The sequence below is a fragment of the Taurulus bubalis genome, assembly GCF_910589615.1.
Source record: "Taurulus bubalis genome assembly, chromosome: 5".
NCBI classification, from domain to species: Eukaryota; Metazoa; Chordata; class Actinopteri; order Perciformes; family Cottidae; genus Taurulus; species Taurulus bubalis.
In genome coordinates this window covers 16,219,195-16,237,924 of record NC_136593.1, presented here as the reverse complement: position 1 = coordinate 16,237,924, position 18,730 = coordinate 16,219,195, and the positions used below count along the sequence as shown (strand labels likewise).

Genomic DNA, 18,730 nt, shown 5'->3' with positions numbered 1-18,730 from the left:
CACACACACACACACACACACACACACACACACACACACAGGCCTGAAGGGCCAGTAGAAGTAATAACAGGGGCTACCAAGCAGGAAAGAAAAGGAGTGCAGTGAGTTAACTGAAAAGAAGAAGTGACTCAGACAGTGCCTCCATTCCACCTAATGTCATCAAATATTTCTTCTCCGTCTTTGCACAGCAGACAGAGTGAAAGAGGCCATGGGCCATGGCTGACACACCTGTCACACTTCACACACACTTCAACACTTAGTGGCAAAGCTGTTACAAACGCAACGTAACACCTACATATTCTCCTGTGGGATTTACACACTAGTATGAAACAGTGGGAATAGGCCATGGCAATTATGTAAACCAAGACATATGGGTGTCTCTGAAGTAGAGGAAGATTATGTGGATATGTTTAGTTTCGTTTCTATTACTATCAACTAAAAATACAAAAGACTTTATTGTCTGTCTCTGTCCCTGGAGGTGATCTGGTGAGCAGATGCTGCAGTCAAGTCAAGTCTATTTGTACAGCCCACTTCCACATACAATGTCTGTGTTTTACAGGCCCACAATAGCAACGGATCCTGCCCAACCACTCTATAAAGACATCACAAAAACAACTTAAAAAACCCTGCAGCACATACGTAAAAAATGTTAGAAGCATCAAGAGGAATCCCTTCACCTCAAAGAACTCTGGAAATGAACAGGATGCAGAATGCAAGGTAACACTACACAACTTGGATTATTATCCAACAAGAGGTTTATAAAACAGTCATTTCAATATAGTCCAATGAAACCCAGTATAAAAAAATACTTATAATATCAGTTCTTGTTCCAGGTCTGATGTGTCAGCGGGCCGGTGGTTGGAGCACCGTCAAAACTACAGTAGTCCACTTCATCAACTCATTAAATCATAGAACATCATAGGACATCACCAGGACTGATACCATCTGTAGCTTTTATCATGACCAGTTCAATTAATCAATTAATTACCACCTGATCTGAGATATCAAGAAAATACAACATGCTCTCATATTTTCTGACTTCATGGCTTTAGGTTCACCAGAATGCCTTCACCTGCATTTTATACTTTCTGCTGCAAAAGATAAACACGTTGTATTTTCCTCCAAATTCAGGCAAGAAACACATTTCTCCACCAAATTGGAAGTAGCCTTAGGAATAGCACATCTTGTCGATGAGTTATGACGGAGTTTCCTCTGTAATGGTTTGAACAGCTTAGCAGAGATTGTTTTACTGTATGTGCCTCTCCGACATATGGGCCGTTCTAATCTGGAAAGGCTTTATGGTCCATGTGGCGCTCCATGAGGGAACATGAGACACAAGTCCATGGTGACGATACAGGCCAGCACCAGATGATGAGGGAGGTTACCCAAAATGCATTAGGAAGCAACTAATGAAAGAGATTAAACACGTTTACAGGAGGCAGCTGTTTGTCAGTCAATGTACAGATAATCAACAACAAATTAGGGCTATGCGATAATTCAATATGATAAATCATCGTCTTTCAATGGAATCATAGTAATTTGTTGATGATTCAATTCACAACTATACAAGGTAGCACTTTATAACAACTACACACTATTTAGCATTAGTAAAGCATATGAATAGCATACTAATGAGTGTTCATGTTGGAACAATGCTTTTCAAATGATGAATTAAGTGTTTACTCATGCTTTACTAATGCTAAATAGTGTGTAGTTATTATAAAGTGCTACCCCTATATTAAACAAAAGGAAAATCATTCTAAATTTCGAGAAGCTGGAACCAGATCATTTTTATTTGATAAAAAGTTTATCAAACTAGTTGGTTAGGGTCATTCGACTAATTGTTTTAGACAGATTATATGACATTTAATATGAAATATTAACGTACTGACAACTGAAATAATCATTACTTGCGATCCAGCAGACACTGGTGTGCAGAGCCTGATGCACGTGTTTCAGGCCGTCTGACTGCAGCTACTTCCACTCAGTATTTTTTAATAATTCAATGAACAGCTCAGTGACCCGACCACTACTCACTCTTCTCCATCCACCACTGTCATTTCTTTGTGTTTCTTTTAGCTCGAAGCTGGAGAAAACAAATAGATCAGAGGAAGGTTGATTCAAATTACCAAAAGGTTTAGTGGAGCACAGCTTCAAAGCCAGAAGAGGTTGAGACGAGCCCACCTGCAGTTCACTGTGAACTTGAAAGTGAGGTTGTACCAAGCTGACAGTGCGTGTCTGTGCGGAGGCGTGCGCTCAAGTCTCAACTGAATTATTGAGTCTTTTTTGTACACAAGGCTTCAATGCATCCTCAGTGTTTGTGTATGTGTGTGGGTCTGTGTGCACAGTGAAATTAGACACATGGGGTGTTATATAATACTTTCCAAAAACACAACATAAAACTATGGAATCCTGCTGTTGTGTTTCTGTGTGACATTGGGGGGCACAAGTTTCCTTTTTTTGTGGTGTAACATCAAGTCTGCGGCCTGGAGCGCTGGCTGGAGATCAGAGTGCATCTCCTCTGCAACAGTTAATGAGCTTTTACATAGATAGTTTAAATCAGCTTCCTTCCTGTCAATGCTTGGTGCACACACATGCGGGAATAACTGCTTGCCTAAGCTCGGAGACACACACACACATTTTTATCACAGGAGACCACTGAATTTAGAAGTCGAAGAACACACACACACTCACACACACACACACACACACACACACACACACACACACACACACACACACACACACCTTATTCCTTTGTGCCATAGACCTCCACTGTTTTCCATAAAGTTTTAAAAGCGCATCAATGGGCCACATTGTTTACTGGCTGCTAAAGTGACTGCTAAACGTCATCATGCCAAACACTGGATACCCGTTGGCTTTTTGTCGAGGGAACCAGTGAGATACTAACTTCCAGGTTGGCCTACAAAAATGCATCATCCCTGCAGCACTCTAGCTGCATCAATTCCTCACATTTCAGGATCTGAAACTGGCTATTGGTTGGTATTTCTGCAAAGAAAATGATAACACAAGAAAATATGAAAATTGTTTCCTGATTTTTTTCATGTTCAACTCATCATTTCAGCTCTTGATACTACACTCTTATATACGGTCTAAGACCCCACATCATCCAGCTTCCATAAATAGTATATTAATCCACAGCTAAAAATCCTCAACAAATGCGTGTGTGTATATATATATATGTATATATATATATATATACACACACATCCTCATCTGTGGCACTCATCCATGTGTATGTGTGTGTATATATATATATATATATATATATATATACACACACACACACATACACATGGATGAGTGCCACAGATGAGGCTGTAAAGCTGAAATATATTCAAAGATGGACAAATGCATTGTTGATTTGGTCTTTTTGTGGAACTGTTGTCAGGCAATAAGTAAAGCATTGACTAACGGCAGCCTGACCGATAGAGAGAAGGCAGTGGTGGTGTCAGGGAGGGAGAGAGAAAGAGAAAGAGAGAGTGAGAGAGAGAGAGAGAGAGAGATCCCCAACAGCAGTCCTGGCCCAGTGTGACTCACAGGCTAAATGAGCCAGGCGTGTTGCCCCCTGATGCTCTGTGACCTAGATTGAGAGACACAGGCAGGCCCGTAATCTCTCATTTCTCTCTCTCTCTCAGTTTGGAACAGGCTGCTGAGATGAAAACCTGCCTCTCCGCAGCAGCAGCATCGCAGACGGGCGACGGGATGGATGCTAGAAAATCCACACATCCCACTTATCAGCCGTGACAGAGGACGTAAAATGACTCCATGCATCTGTGCAATCTGTGCAGAACTGTCTGCTTTACTGGACATGTGATACATGTATGAGTCATTTATAGAGACTGTGCAGATGGCACGCATCACATAGGTTATGAGTAGGGCTGTGTATCGTTTGGATCGTTTGAAATGTATCAATACTCAATATGACATCCGAGTTTCAACACCAATACATTTTAGCCATGGCTCTAGACTCTAGTCTGATGGGAACCTGAAAGACTGAACCAAATTTCATGGAAATCCATCCAATAATAGTCGACAGAAAGCCTGGCATTGCTGCCTCTAGAGCAGCAATGCCAGTCTTTCTGTCGACTACGATTAGATGGATTGCCATGACATTTGGTTCAGTCTTTCGGGGTTCCCATCCGACTGAATATAACGTTGGTGATCCTCTGGCTCTCTATTGCCACAATGTATTGACATTCCCTTCAGTCTCCACTCTACTTTGTGTCTACTGCTATTTAGTAAACGTGAGTGTGCTAACACACGACACTAAGGTGAACATAGTAAACATTTAGACTTAATCATTTAGCTCAAAGCAGCAATGTGCCTAAATACAGCCTCACAGAGCTGCTAACATGCCAGACTTCTCAAACGTTAAATGCTGTCTGAAAACAAGCAGACTTGTAACATACAATGATTATGATTCAGTACATATTAAGCAATAAGTAAACAAGATTACCCATCTAACCATATATTTAACGCAAACTTTCGGTACTTGATGACAGACACATGATTGAGGCCACACATTGCCTGTTGTCTTCTGTGAACAACTTCTGTACAAAGCACACACACTCAATATCAATACAGGCGCTGCAGACACTACAATGCCCACACACTCCCAAGCTGAGCATCTTTAACAGTTGTTGTTCAGTGCTCTGAATTCCAGTCCGGCTCAATCACCAAGTCTTTGATCCTCTCAATGGCTTTCTTTGTGTGCTTACAGTCAAAGAGGTTAAAGTATGTGGAGTCTCTCTCTCTCTCTCTCTCTCTCTCTTTCTCTCTCTCTTTCTCTCTCTCTCTCTCTCTCTCTCTCTCTCACACATACACACAAATGCACACGCACACAATGCAGCCAGCAACTATTGCTGTGAAAAAAAACTGCTGATGCATATTTTCCACAGTTTGTTGCTCGGGGAGTCGCAAGCATCGGGCCCCACAATGGGGTGATTGTTGCCATGTAAAAGATATCCATGAGAAGGTTTGCTCTTTGGAGCGACCAGCTGCTGCTCGCCTCGTCCAGGCAGCATCGAGCAGACGGCTAACGCACGTTATAGGACTATGAGACGCGAGTACAGGAGCGGGGCATCTGGATAGCACCGGGCCTTTTTATTAGCATAAGAGTCGCCTCTGATCTAAAGTTACAAATGATGGAGTTATCAGAAGAAGCTCAGTCCCTCTGGGTGTGTCACTTTACCACAACCACACGTCAAACACTAAAGACCATCACAGGTGGCTCCGGTTGCTCCAGTCAGCTGCACTAGAGAAAAGCAGCAGAAACCCTGAAGACTGTCACGAAAGAGGAGGGGACTCAAGTCACATGACTTCAACTGAATCTAGTCAATTCTATTATATTGAGATCTGATGATCATATGAAGAGAATTACAAGGTCAAAATTATCTAATTCCAGCTTTTGAATGTGATTTATTTATTTCATTTATCTCTTGAGTTGTGGACAAAACAAAACATTTGAGGCTTTTGGAGACACTGATTGAAATTTTATAGACCAAACAACTAATCGATTAATGGAAAAAAAAAGAATCGACAGATTTATCGCCAATGAACATAATTACAATAATGAATAAGAATTACTTCCAGACTTGACTTGGATCTGACGAAAGGTTTCTCATTTACTTTTTTATATGCAAAAATAACCTATAATAGTGTTGAAACGAAAAGACTATTTTTAAATCCCTGTAAACTCAATATATTTTGGTTTTAGCGAGTTAGTGGAAAAAGCAACTAGAAGACGACACTTTGAGGACTTTGACCTTGTGCTGAACATTTATTACAATTTTCTTCAGAAATAATTACCTGATGATGAACATAGGCAAAAGCTTTAGCCCTAATATCCAGTTAATAACCCATGTGTTCTACAATTTTAATGTAATAAAATTAAAACATTGATATTTATGAACAATATTAATAAGAATGTTCTATTCCTTTTATTTCAGATATTACATTCCAGACTTGTTATTATTATATAATAAAAAAATACATATATTATTATATAGTATCTACATTTATACAATAGATTTAATTCAAAATTTGCGTATCAAGATTAAAGTGTTGTAGGACCAATCTTGTTCCAGTGCATATTGTTCACTTGATTACGTAGTGATTCCCCAGCATCCGCAGCCTCTCACACATGTTGAGTCAGTTGAACACAGGGTGAGCGTCCCCTCCTCCATTATCCAACCTCATTATCACACAGTTAATTGACGTCTATTATTAACCAGAACACACACAGAATCTACAGTTGCTCAGGTCAAAGCATAGCACGGCCCCACTCTGTATAATGAATGACATCATGTCTCGGTAAACTGATACCTACAAACAACAAGCAGCGATGAAAGAAATGAGTCTTGTAAAATACACAAAAGGCTCGATGGTGGTTGAAGATACTAAAGTGGAACAAGTGAAATCATTGAGATCCACAGTCAGTTGTGTGAAAAGACTGCCAGCTAGTTTGTCAAATCAAATCTTCAAACACATGCCCAGAAAGATACGTTTGCATTTTGATGAGAGAAATTATTCTGAACACCGACTCTGTTACTATAACTAAAATGAATAAAGTATATATTTTTTTTAAAGTACACAGTAATGATGGCTTCCACCTCAGTATTCTCACGGGCTGTTGTGTTTCACCTGTTCTTCTGAATGGGCCCGCTCCAGGTATCTGAGAGACTCAGTGGGCCATACATCCCCCCGCTTGGCTCTCCATGAGCAACACAACATTACTCATCCACCCCCCGGGGCACCTGAGAGCTGCACAGCACCAATCAAGCTGCTGCACTGTGATTCAGTGTGAGGAGGAGACTTGCATAACAGCCATATTCCCGTTTCCCACAGTCATTCTTATCAAACAAACAACCCTCCTATATCTGCTGCAGTTTCAAGGTTCAGGCTCTAAGAGCAGCTGAGTGGTGGAGGGACCACAGCATAATTTAGTGTCCACCAAAGTATGAGGCTGCACACACACAGACACACACACGCACACACAGAGAGCCTCCGGGAAGACACACTTGACCCAAATTCCCTGACAGGAGTGTATGTGCTTATAGCTGTGAGGATGAGCAATGTATGACATATATGTAGGCAGATAATGTGGATCAAAACAAGAACACGGAGGGGGGCTAAAACATTATTTATTACTGACACCATTTTGTGTTTGTTCATATTGTGTTAAAATATATGCAAATAAATGCCTCTATGCACAGTATAATCAACAAGGATAGTTGATGGAGACATGACAGCTTGACGAAGGAGGTCAGTGTGTTGGTATCGTGTGTTGTAGTCGTGCTCGGATCCACTGCAGCAGCTCCGAGTCCCACTCAGCTGACACCGGACTGGTTGTCGCTGCTGCGTGTAAACACGTTCAAGATCTGCACTCAAACTTCCCTTTGCGCCGATTACCGGCAGCTTAAACTGTTAAACCCGCTGTATGTAAAGCTCACCTTCGGATAGCTCCAGGTCCAGCTCCGCCAGCTGGTCCCTGACCTCTTTCGGCAGGGGCGACAGATCGACGCCGCGGTCGGCCATCGTCGGAAGCGCAGCAGCAGCCCGCGGGACGGTCACGATGTGTCGGTGTGACGGCAGGTACAGTCCAGCGGGGAACTATGAGCAACAGTTCAGGACGCAGAAGTGGTGGTGTTTACTCCATCTCCGCGACTCCCCGACACCGCCATGACTGTGGGAGATGGGAACAACTCGCCGGAGGAGTCTGTCAGTCACGTGACCAGCGCTGGACGGCGGGATGAAGCAGACTCTCGACTCCCTCTGCTGTTGTGTTCGTACAGCTGGAGGAGGAGCGCAGAGACAAGTCACCTGCACCTCCCTTAGGTGCTGGTCCCAGTGTGTCTCCCATTCATACATACATACATATATATATATATATATATATATATATATATATATATATATATATATATATATATATATATATATCCATATATACATATCCATATATATATATATATATATCCATATATACATACATATATCCATATATACATACATATATCCATATATATATATATATATATATATATATATATATATATATATATATATATATATATATATATATACACACACACACACACATACATATACTGTACAGGCTTGCAAAAGTATTCATACCCCTTGAACGCCACAAACATGAATATATTTTATTGGAATTTTATGTGAAAGACCAACACAAAGTGTCACACAATTGTGAAGTACAAAGAAAATTCTACATGTTTTTACATTTTTTTCACAAACAAAAAACAAAAGTGCAGTGTGCAAAATTATTCACCCCCCTGGGTCAATACTTTGTGGAACAGCCTTTTGCTGCAATTACAGCTGCAAGTCTTTTGGGGTATGTCTCTACCAGCTATGCACATCTAGAGACTGAGATTTTTGCCCATTCTTCTTTGCAAAACAGCTCAAGGTCAGTCAGATTAGATGGAGAGCATTTGTGAACGGCGGTTTTCAGATCTTGCCACAGATTCTCGATGGGATTTAGGTCTGGACTTTGACTGGGCCATTCTAACACATGAATATGTTTTGTTTTAAACCATTCCATTGTAGCCCTGGCTTTATGTTTAGCGTCGTTGTCCTGCCAGAAGGTGAACCTCCGTCCCCGTCTCAAGTCTTTTGCAGACGCCAACAGGTTTTCTTCCAAGATTGTCCTGTATTTGGCTCCATCCATCGTCCCATCAACTCTGACCAACTTCCCTGTCCCTGCTCAAGAGAAGCACCCCCAGAGCATCATGCTACCACCACCATGTTTGACAGTGGAGATGGTGTGTTCAGGGTGATGTGCAGTGTTAGGTTTCCCCCACACATAGCGTTTTGCATTTAGGCCCAAAAGTTAAATTTTGGTCTCATCTACGTGGACGGACGTTTCTTGGTAGGTTTGCAGTTGTGCCATACTCTTTCCATTTCCGGATAATGGATTGAACAGTGCTCCTTGACATGTTCAAAGCTTGGGAAATCTTTTTATAGCCTAACCCTGCTTTAAACTTCTCCACAACTTTATCTCTGACCTGTCTGGTGTGTTCCTTGGACTTCATGGTCCTGTTTGCTCCCCAATATTTATATATTTATATATTTATTTAGTTATATATTTAGTTATCAGGCAACTTCTGAAGGCAATTGGTTGCACTCAGAGAAAAGGGGGCTGAATAATTTTGCACACTGCACTTTTCAGTTTTTTATTTGTGAAATTTTTTTAAAATCATGTAGAATTTTCTTTGTACTTCACAACTGTGTGACACTTTGTGTTGGTCTTTCACATACAATTCCAATAAACTATATTTATGTTTGTGGCGTGTAATGTGACAAAATGTGGAAACGTTCAAGGCGTATGAATACTTTTGCAAGCCACTTGCAAAAGTATTCATATTATTCAAATACATGTATTTATTTGTGTGTGTGTGTGTGTATATATATATATATATATATATATATACATACACACACACATTTATAAATATATGTACACACATACATATGTATAAATATAATGATTTAATATGTCTTATGTTAAAAACAAACCTCTCACAGCAGAGCTTTTGACTCCACAGCAGAAAAGCTGGTGTTTCTAATAACACGAGTGGTGGATCGGTTCTGTTAAATTGTCCCAGTGAATGACTGAACCAGCATTAAAACTCATAAGCAGGTCAATGGAATTCATTTTATTATTTACAGCAGTGTTTTTTCCCCACTGCAGCTGACAAAGAGTGTTGTTTTCTGTTAAAAAAGGCCTATGGTGCAGCAGACCTAACAGTTTTCTGACCAGATAATTATAACATTCGAGAGCCCAAAATGACAACACGAGCAGTAAGAATGAATCAAACTTTTAAGTTGTTGATGTAACACAAAAACAATGAGATGGAAGACACTAAATGTGAAACATTACGTAGAGCTGAGGAGAGTTGTAATTTTCACATTTGGCCTGTTGACGTCATAACAGGGCAACTACAAAACTAATTGATCAAATGAGTCATGGTCCCATGAAACAGATCCATAGCTCTGTGACTTGAGTGTAATGCCGACATGTTAGAAGGCACATTGTGGGGATAAGTGGAAACATGCTGATGAGGGGTTTTTTTCATTCATTTTTTATTTGCCAGAGACAACTTACTAGTTGAGACTATACACAAGTATTTTTTTCCATCTTGATGCCTGAGTATTTGACAAACTCTCCATACAGATATCAGAGACATTTTATTATGTGGTTCAACCTGCGTTAACACATAAAAGACATCTATGCTCTTTCACAAAAATAAAAAAAAGGGACATACTAATCACATGATGGAAAAAAGCTTGACATGCCATCCCTGAAAGATAAGCATCCGTCAACCCCCACCCCAAAAAAAAACATACAGAGTGACAAGGGGAAATTACTCATGATAGTCTTGGAAGTACACGGCGGTATAAAATTTGCATTTCAAAACTTGAATTTCAAAAGAAGCACCTTGTACAACTATTTGGGTATACTTCATGATACAAGACAGCTTTTCAAATGTTGGAAAGCACCTTCTCTACTGATGTGCACTAATCACCAATGTCATTCATTCGCATATTCTCGGCTCACCTCATAACTTTAGCTTTCAACTTAAATAGACCAAACCCCTCAAAGCGGCTGGGCTTCACACAACAAATAAATGCAAGAACATTGATATTCAATAGAAAAATATATTGCACTACTCTTTTCCTCAACTGAAATGCCAGTGTAAGTGATTTAAAATCGAATATGTTAGATTATCATTAAAAGGCCTTCTAAAGCTAACCATTTCAAGAGTGTCACATTAAGACCACGGATGGAATCCTTAAATAACAAAGAACATTTTTGCATTGGTAATTTCATGTTTTAAAACAGAAGAAAAGCAGATCTATAAACAGTGATAGTATGATGAAGCACAAACAAACAGTGGTATTCTTCAGCCTTGAGTAATCCATGCAGTCACTAGGGTTTGATACTTACACGACTAATGTAATGACATCCATTCCAAATGGGTTAAAACTGATGGTAAAAAGCCAGGCACACACTCACGGGGTACACTTGGTTTGTTATGCACTCGGCTGACAAAACCGTCATGTGTATTCAATGAGAATCAACTCAAAAAGGGAAACAGACCGAAAACTAAAAAGGGACACGTTGAAAAGTAACCATAAAAAAACAAACATAAGAAAAACCTTCCAGGCTGCCATTTACTGAAATCAGCCAGCCAATCTCTCACCGTACTTTCACTGCATCAGCAAACATTATGTCGACGACCAGAATCAGGCATAAAAATCATTTCATACGAATGAAAAATACCAGTCGAATTGTCAGCCTGGAAAGCAAACAACCTCATCACAGCCAGCGTGTGGGACTGAGGTTGGAAGTGAAATGAAAGTTTTCAGTTATAATTTTCATCCCAATCTAAAATATTTTCCAAATGTCACGACTGAACAAGAAATGACCCCAAACCCTGCAGAGTGAGTGTCCAACGTGTTTTCATATTTACAAACGGAAAGTGGCGGAGCGTCTCTGAACAGCCGGGACTGGAGCGTTGACGGAGGCCCCGTGCCGTCTTTGTGTGATTAGAGATCAGAGTATGGGGTTTGAGGGTGGGCCCCTTTTTTTCAAACGCTTTGCACCAGTCCAGCCTCCAAATGCCACTCGAGTTCATACTGGCTCCCTGCGTCAGCACATTATCTTGGGGTTGAATGTGACTGCGCCGCCATGACAACCCCTCCTGGCTGGCCCGATCCCATGCCCGCCAAAACCGACATAGCCACCGCCTCCGCAGCGCGGACGCTCAGCCCATTAATGGTGGCGCCTGGACTGCAGGCTGAGGCGGGTGGTGACGGCCCGTGCTGTATAACTGCCGCTGGGGAGCCTATGGGTTCACTGGAAGTATCTCTGGAGGTTTCCTCTCCTCCTGCAGCTAGAGACAGAGAAAGAAACATTCACCCTTAAAGAGGTGAGCGAGTAAAAAGAACACATTAGATGGATGAGATGGTAGATGGGTTCTGACAAAAGGAGTGATACAGAGCAGGAAGCTCGTTGGTCAGAGATGTTATAACACACTTTTTTTCCTGCTAGCAAATCCAATATCTGTACTTGTGTATCTGCTAATACCGAGTACTGTGTTAACACACTATGCGTGTGTGTGTGTGTGTGTGTGTGTGCGTGCATGTAGCTACCATTGATGTATAGCCTGGCTCAGGTTAAAACCTTTGTAAAACATGATCAAAAACATACAGAGAATGAATGCCATAAAACTTTATTTTATTATCTAGTGTTTTCCCAGTGTAAAATATTGCCAAATTGCTGACATTTTTCTAGCTCTGGCTACCGTTGCATTATCCCCCATCATCTGCCTGTTTAGTATTGTGCATGTGCAACTCTCAACGGAGATGAGGAAGAAGCGAGATGGCAGTAATACTGTTAATTACTGCAAACCAAGTCTACCTACGGGTACTAATAAAGTAACCAAACCGAAGACAAATTCCTTGTATGTAAAAACATACGTGGCAATAAATGATTGATTCTGGTTAGACCTGGTTAGTGAGTGACACGTGTTGTTGTTGTTGTTCCTGTGTAGCATAAATTAGCTAATAAGCGATATAACGTTGCGATATCGATGCATAGACTCAGACTAGATACCTGATCCAGCATTTTTATGCAGTAACGGAGGCATTTCCGAGACTGGCACCGGAACAATCTCAATGTTACCTAAGAACGCCTTCTTCTGCATAACAGTGACCGGGCAGTCTTTGTGGGCCAGGAGGAGCTGCTTCAGCTGAGCCACCTCGTTCCTCAGTAGGCTTACTTCAGTCTGATGGCAACACAAAACATACAGCAAATCATTTCCAGCATGACCAATCTGTGTACATTATTAAATTACCGATACGACCCTGGAGTGAGCTGGAAATGGAAGACTCACAGACAGGGACACATTCATGCCGGCCAAATCATCCGACTTCTTCTCCAACGAGTTAACCCACAGCTTTCGTTTTTGCCTGCAGCGAGAGGCGGCCGCTCGGTTTCTCTCCAGGAAACGCTCCCTCCTCTCGTCGGGGTCCATCTCTGAAGCTCGGCGCCGCCGGCCTCCTGTCGGCTGAGCAGGGGACACCTTGGGAAAGAGGAGGGTTGGCAGTGAATACCTTTAGGTTACATGTATTAGGAGCTGCTGTCCAGATTTACACACCGAGAAAAGACAATTGTTGTTTGTATTCATGCAGTTCGCCAGGTTTTAAAGATACAGAGGACCAAAAATAATTATGCACTACAATTATGCACTGCGTTTTGTGTCGTTAGATTCAACGGTATAAACCAAAGAATAAATATATTTATGTGGTAATAACAGTTTGAATTGGATCAGGCGAGTATTTATTTGTTTTGAACATCTCAAGCATGTGATCCTAATCCTATCCTGTGCACAGTGGAAGTATCTACTCTCCCTCTCTCATCTCCATCAGCTTCTCGGTTCCTTTCTTTCTCTCCGTCCCCTCCTCTTGTTCCGTTGTGTCTTTCTTTCCCAAAGCTGAGCTTTGATTAATTTCCTTTTTGTCAGTCTCAGCAAAAAAGTCAACACATGTAGTCTATATTGAGGTGAAAGGGAAACTAACTAGCCGGCATCACTGGCCACTGTTTCACGAAGTGGCACTGTCCCGGAGCAATTGTTTAGATGATATCTGTCTGGCGATGAATGACATTGAACTACAAGCAGTCCACCAGTTACACCATCTAGTTATCTGAATGAGGCTTCGCATGGATTCAACTGCCTGTCTGGTCTCCTCAAGTGGCTGACATAATCAAAAGAGCCACTGTGTTCAGTCAAGATTTTGCACTAACAACACGATTATCCACTTCATCACTTCACCACCATCACACATACACACAAACAAAACGCACATAAGAAATGACTGCAATCATACGAGCAAGTTGGTAATCTTGGTGTTGCACAATATCTTTGCTGCGCCAAAAACAAGATATTTATTTGTCGGGCGAGGTCCGACCATGTTTGTATTTATTTAATCAAACATTATAGTAGTGGTTGTTTAAAACAGGACTCTGTTTGTCTACATTAATGTCAATAAAAGGTTCTCTGCAGGCATTTCTGTATGTGGCATGCGTCTTACCTGGGGTTGTGCAGGTGATGGTGCGTCAGAGTTTTGAGTGGGTTGTTGGCTTTGTTCTGGTCGCTGGGGGACGGCAGGGATGGATCCCGCTCCCCCACCAGCCCCATCTTGTGCTCCTGGACCCTGATGAGGATGAGTTAGAACTGCCGTAAGCCGCTACAAAGACACACAAACACTCTGTAAGTAATTTAATTTTAAAGCTACTAAAAAAAGCTGACAATAATGACACATTTTATCAGATTATTCAGCATACCTTGAGAATATAATCTATTTTACATAAATTAACATGTTTTTCAGAGCCTGCAGCCCTCAAAATGATGGCAACTTGATTGACCAACTCACCATCTTGGTCTCAGAGTGCATACTATATCCAGACGGGGAGGATGACTCACTGCTGGCTCCACCAACTGGGGGTCCTGGGATTCCAGGGATGTTGGGCACCGAGTTCGCTGGCCTCACAAGCTCCACAGTACAAAAAATACACGAGAGAGAGAGAGAGAGAGAGAGAGAGAGAGAGAGAGAGAATATGGTTCATTTCAAGAAAAATAGAAGTATAATTTGTTATACGTTGCTTTCTTTCAATAATTTTATTTTCAGCTTGTACAGATTACACACTAACTCAAACTAGACAAGAACAACACAAATACATAACAGAGCTTAACGACCAACTCAACTATACAAACAAACAGACTCGGACAGAAAACAGAAGAAAATAACACAGACATGATTTGTTATATATTTGTTTCACGTTTTGAAGATTCCTTACAGATATAACCGAGGTCATCTGAACAGGACTGGGCAAGAGGGGGACTGTCTGCCCATTAGGAAGCCTCACCAGTGGATAAGCACTTGTTGGGGAGCTGTTGACAAAAACAGATACTTGTTAATGGCTGATCCTCCATTCTGTGCCCATTGACTGAATACAGATGGAGACCCAGGTTGAAAAAGTATATTATTTTGCCAGCCGACACTCTCTCTAAGTGTTAACTGTACCTAGCCTCTCAAGTCCCAATGAAACAGCAGTTGAAGAATATGTGGGCGAGGCATCATCTTCAGAAGGATTTGCTTTGATCTCTTAAAGGTAGGCATAATTTAGGGAGTATCTGTAGAATCACAGCAATAGGGAGCTGTAGAGGACTGTTAGCATCCACACACAAATAAATAAATTAGACTTCAACTAGGAAAACAATAGTGGGAAAGAAAAAATCAAAAACATATCAAAACTAGAAATTACCGCTTTGCATCATTTCATCAAATTATACATTTGTGTAAAATTGTCATAATTAGTATATCACTTAGCAAATACATTGTTTTTTTTGACAAAAACGTGGTTGACCCTTAACGACCAAATTCTAATCAGTTCATTCTTGAGTCTTAGTGGACGCATGTGACAAATTTGAACAAATTCCCTCCAGGCAAGCCTGAGATATGATGTTCCCAAGAATGGGACATACTGACGTATAGACAACTCAAAAACATAATAAACAACAATGTGAAAATGTATTAAAAACAACCAATGGCCAACAGTATGCGAGTATACATGTTGCAGTAATTTAACACACATGTAAGCTCACAAAATAATAGATTTAGAATGGCTTAAGGTGCTAAAGCAGGAGCAAGTTTCTCGTTATTATCATGATAACGTGATAATTTACCTTTTTTACTGAATAGAGAATCAACGCATCATAGCGTAACTCAGAGCAACTTGTGTTAACATTAGCCAATAAATTGTAATTTAGCTAAGCAAGACTGTGCTTCCCACCGGCTATACACAGTTAACGTTACTAGATCTTCTCCTGTCGATCTCAATACCGAGTTGTTTTGTTCATAAATTGACACTGATTTGTTCAAACTTTTCACTGTTGATTAGCAGCACCGGAAACATTGCCTTAATGCAAGGATTTTGCATTTTTAGTAAGAGTCATTTGAGTTTCTCGAGAAACCGTTTGAGCCCTATTTGACATAGGACAATAATTATACTTACAGAAGACTCAAATCTTTTCACTTTTTCAAAGATACATTTACACAGCAATAAAATATCGTAAAATTCCAAAAGAATGACATTTGTGTGTACATTTTCCCAAAATATCAATTTTAAGATATTTTCAAATACAGCCCCAGACCTAAAGAGATGCAAACAACAGGAAGACACTGTAGTTTACCTGAGCTGTCTGTTGGAGGGCGGCGTTTGCGTGATGACAGATGTTGGAGATGGCAGAGTTGGGTGAAGTGCGTCATTGCTCAGGTGAAGGGGAAGAGAACCTGGGCGCACAATGGTCGGCGTAGGGGCAGAGCTTACCACGGGCTGTGTGAGAACCTCCTGTTGAGAAATCAAACAATAATAAAATATATTCATACATGTATCTGGTCTGCATGAATAGGAAACCAATCATTGATATTCAAGTGGCAAGTCTTTAAGGTCGACTCCATCTGTGTTCTTTTCCAGGTTTTTCTAGATGGAAGCGGCCACTCAGTCGTTAGCAAAAGTGACGCAGGTTACTACCAAAGTTAGCTTCTCAATAAGGTTATGAATGACGCGAATGCTAGCACAAGCTGAGTCAACATTAGCTGTGCTAAGTTTGGAAATAACTGAAAGGGTTGGTTATTTTTGAATACGGTAGTATGTATACTATTATGTTTAGCGAGATTAAATTACTGTTTTGTCAATAGGGTCTTGTGGCTTTGAAGACAACAATATAAAAAAAAACAGTCAGTTCAAATTTACGTTCATTTCATAATATTTTCCCAGATTTACCGTGCCAAAAGGTAGCCCTTACTGACAGGGAATAAAAGCCTTTATATTGGTGGTTTTAAAGCCAACATACTCAATTGTTAAAATTGCTGGTCTATTGCTGGTCAAGCAGTTAGTTGATATTGTGTGACTTTTCAGAGCCTAACCAACGTGGCATCCACACAGCAGTTAATCACTTATCGTCCATGCTAGCCACGTAAGCACAGGGTGTGGCAGTGCATTACATTGCCTCTCACCCTTGAGTCTCTGCTGTTGTCCGACATGCTAGAAGAGGAATCTGGACTTCCGGGAGAGGAAGAATCCACTTGCAGAGGACCCTCATCTTCAACTTTGACTTCAGACGGTGTTTGTAAAGGTGCCGCCTGAGCAGAGAGCAGAAAAATTAATATAATCTTTTAGATCATTTCAAATAATAAAATGGTGATATTATATTTGATCCAGGAAACCAACAGAGTGACATTCATCTCTTTTCTCACCGGGTGTTTTGTCCTCTGGTCGTCCTCGTGTGCTTTGGTAAACTCATGTTCAAAGGAGCTGGCTAGCTCATTGAATAACCCAACCTCTTCACAGTTCTTCAGAAAACGTGTGGGTGTGGGTGTCTGGTCTGCAAAACCCCCAACAAAGAAAACATATAGTATGTTCGTCAAAAAGTTAACGGGACAGAAGTATCTCCTTCCCAACAGACATCCCAGTAGTATATCGATACAGGTGTTCAGAGCATTGACAATTTGATAAATCGTTAGCTCAGCTTTATTTCACAAATATTAAAATGGTAACGCCAATACCTGCAATGATAACAGAGTCTGTTCTGGCAGGACCGAATTTCAATGTCATTTCATGCTTGTGCTTGTGGACCGACAGGTGATCTTCATTTGTGAATCTCTGCAAAAAAATAACAGCAGATAGGAACGAATACAAGGTGTAGCATCAGTGAGTCTACTGGCAAATTACAAATAATTCGTTAAAAATATATATAATTATAGATGTGGGAAACCTGCTTTCTGAGCAGATGGTCCACAGTGAGGTAGGGCTTGATCATTATCTACTCTTTTGGCATTTCTACAGTAGCTCTGCGATTCTGGAGAAAGATTGTTGATATTTTAAATCAACACCAAAACAAATACACCTCTCCTTCAGTACTTCTTCAGAATGTTATCATGTGCCAGATTTACCATCCCTCTTGCTCCCACTGCCTTTCTCTTTATACATCCATGGCCTGTCTCCTGTACTGACTGGAATATTGCTGTGTGGTTCGGTCCGAGACACATTGTTTGTTTCCCATTCACAGTAGGCCGTGTATGAACGCCATTTTTTTTTAGCACGCACGCGCGCACACACACAAAACCGACAGCTAGCAGGCCTTGAGGAGATATTTACTGAATTTGACAAAAAGTGATAGTTAAAAATGGATTATCTGATTCTAATCCAAAGATAGCTGTAAGCTAAATTGGAGGGAGCTCATGAAATGATAAGAAAGAGGGAAAGAATTGTTTCAGATTGCTGGGCTGGATGATCAGAGGTGTCAACTGTAAAGAGAGTAAAAGAGGGTATGCATATGAATTAAAGCATTCTCCAATCATACCTGCCCACATCCAAGGGCAGTGCATACAAAGGGTCGATCATCCCCCATCTCAGACAAAAGTTCTGCAAAATAGAGCAAAACAGCAATTTGTTAACGGCGGTATTCATTTACGAATATATGGAGGCAATCAAATGCATGATTCTCAAGTTACTTAGACACAAGACATTACTGGTGTTGGTTGAATGCTACTTAATGTTTCAATAGTGTAACTGATTATGTGTGTGTATATATATATAAATACATTAATGAATAAT

General features: G+C 40.8%; 2 protein-coding genes across 2 annotated transcripts in view; both read right to left on the bottom strand.

Moving 5' to 3' along the window:
- dip2bb (disco-interacting protein 2 homolog Bb) overlaps positions 1–7,584 on the bottom strand; it is a 33,020-nt gene extending 25,436 nt beyond the window's left edge. The window contains exon 1 of the mRNA XM_079218131.1: positions 7,476–7,584. Within this exon, the coding sequence (XP_079074257.1) occupies positions 7,476–7,560 (85 nt within the window). The 5' untranslated portion in view covers positions 7,561–7,584. The remainder of the gene's footprint in view (positions 1–7,475) is intronic.
- A 2,260-nt stretch (positions 7,585–9,844) lies between these two features.
- On the bottom strand, positions 9,845–18,524 carry atf7b (activating transcription factor 7b; the record flags this gene model as incomplete). The annotated part of the gene is made up of 11 exons (XM_079218133.1): positions 9,845–11,942; positions 12,734–12,836; positions 12,945–13,133; positions 14,143–14,265; positions 14,485–14,604; positions 14,909–15,002; positions 16,305–16,462; positions 17,131–17,256; positions 17,371–17,498; positions 17,680–17,776; positions 18,477–18,524. The coding sequence occupies 11 exons, from the start codon at positions 18,522–18,524 to the stop codon at positions 11,707–11,709; spliced, it is 1,422 nt and encodes a 473-aa protein (XP_079074259.1). The 3' UTR covers positions 9,845–11,706.
- Between the last annotated feature and the right edge of the window lie 206 nt (positions 18,525–18,730).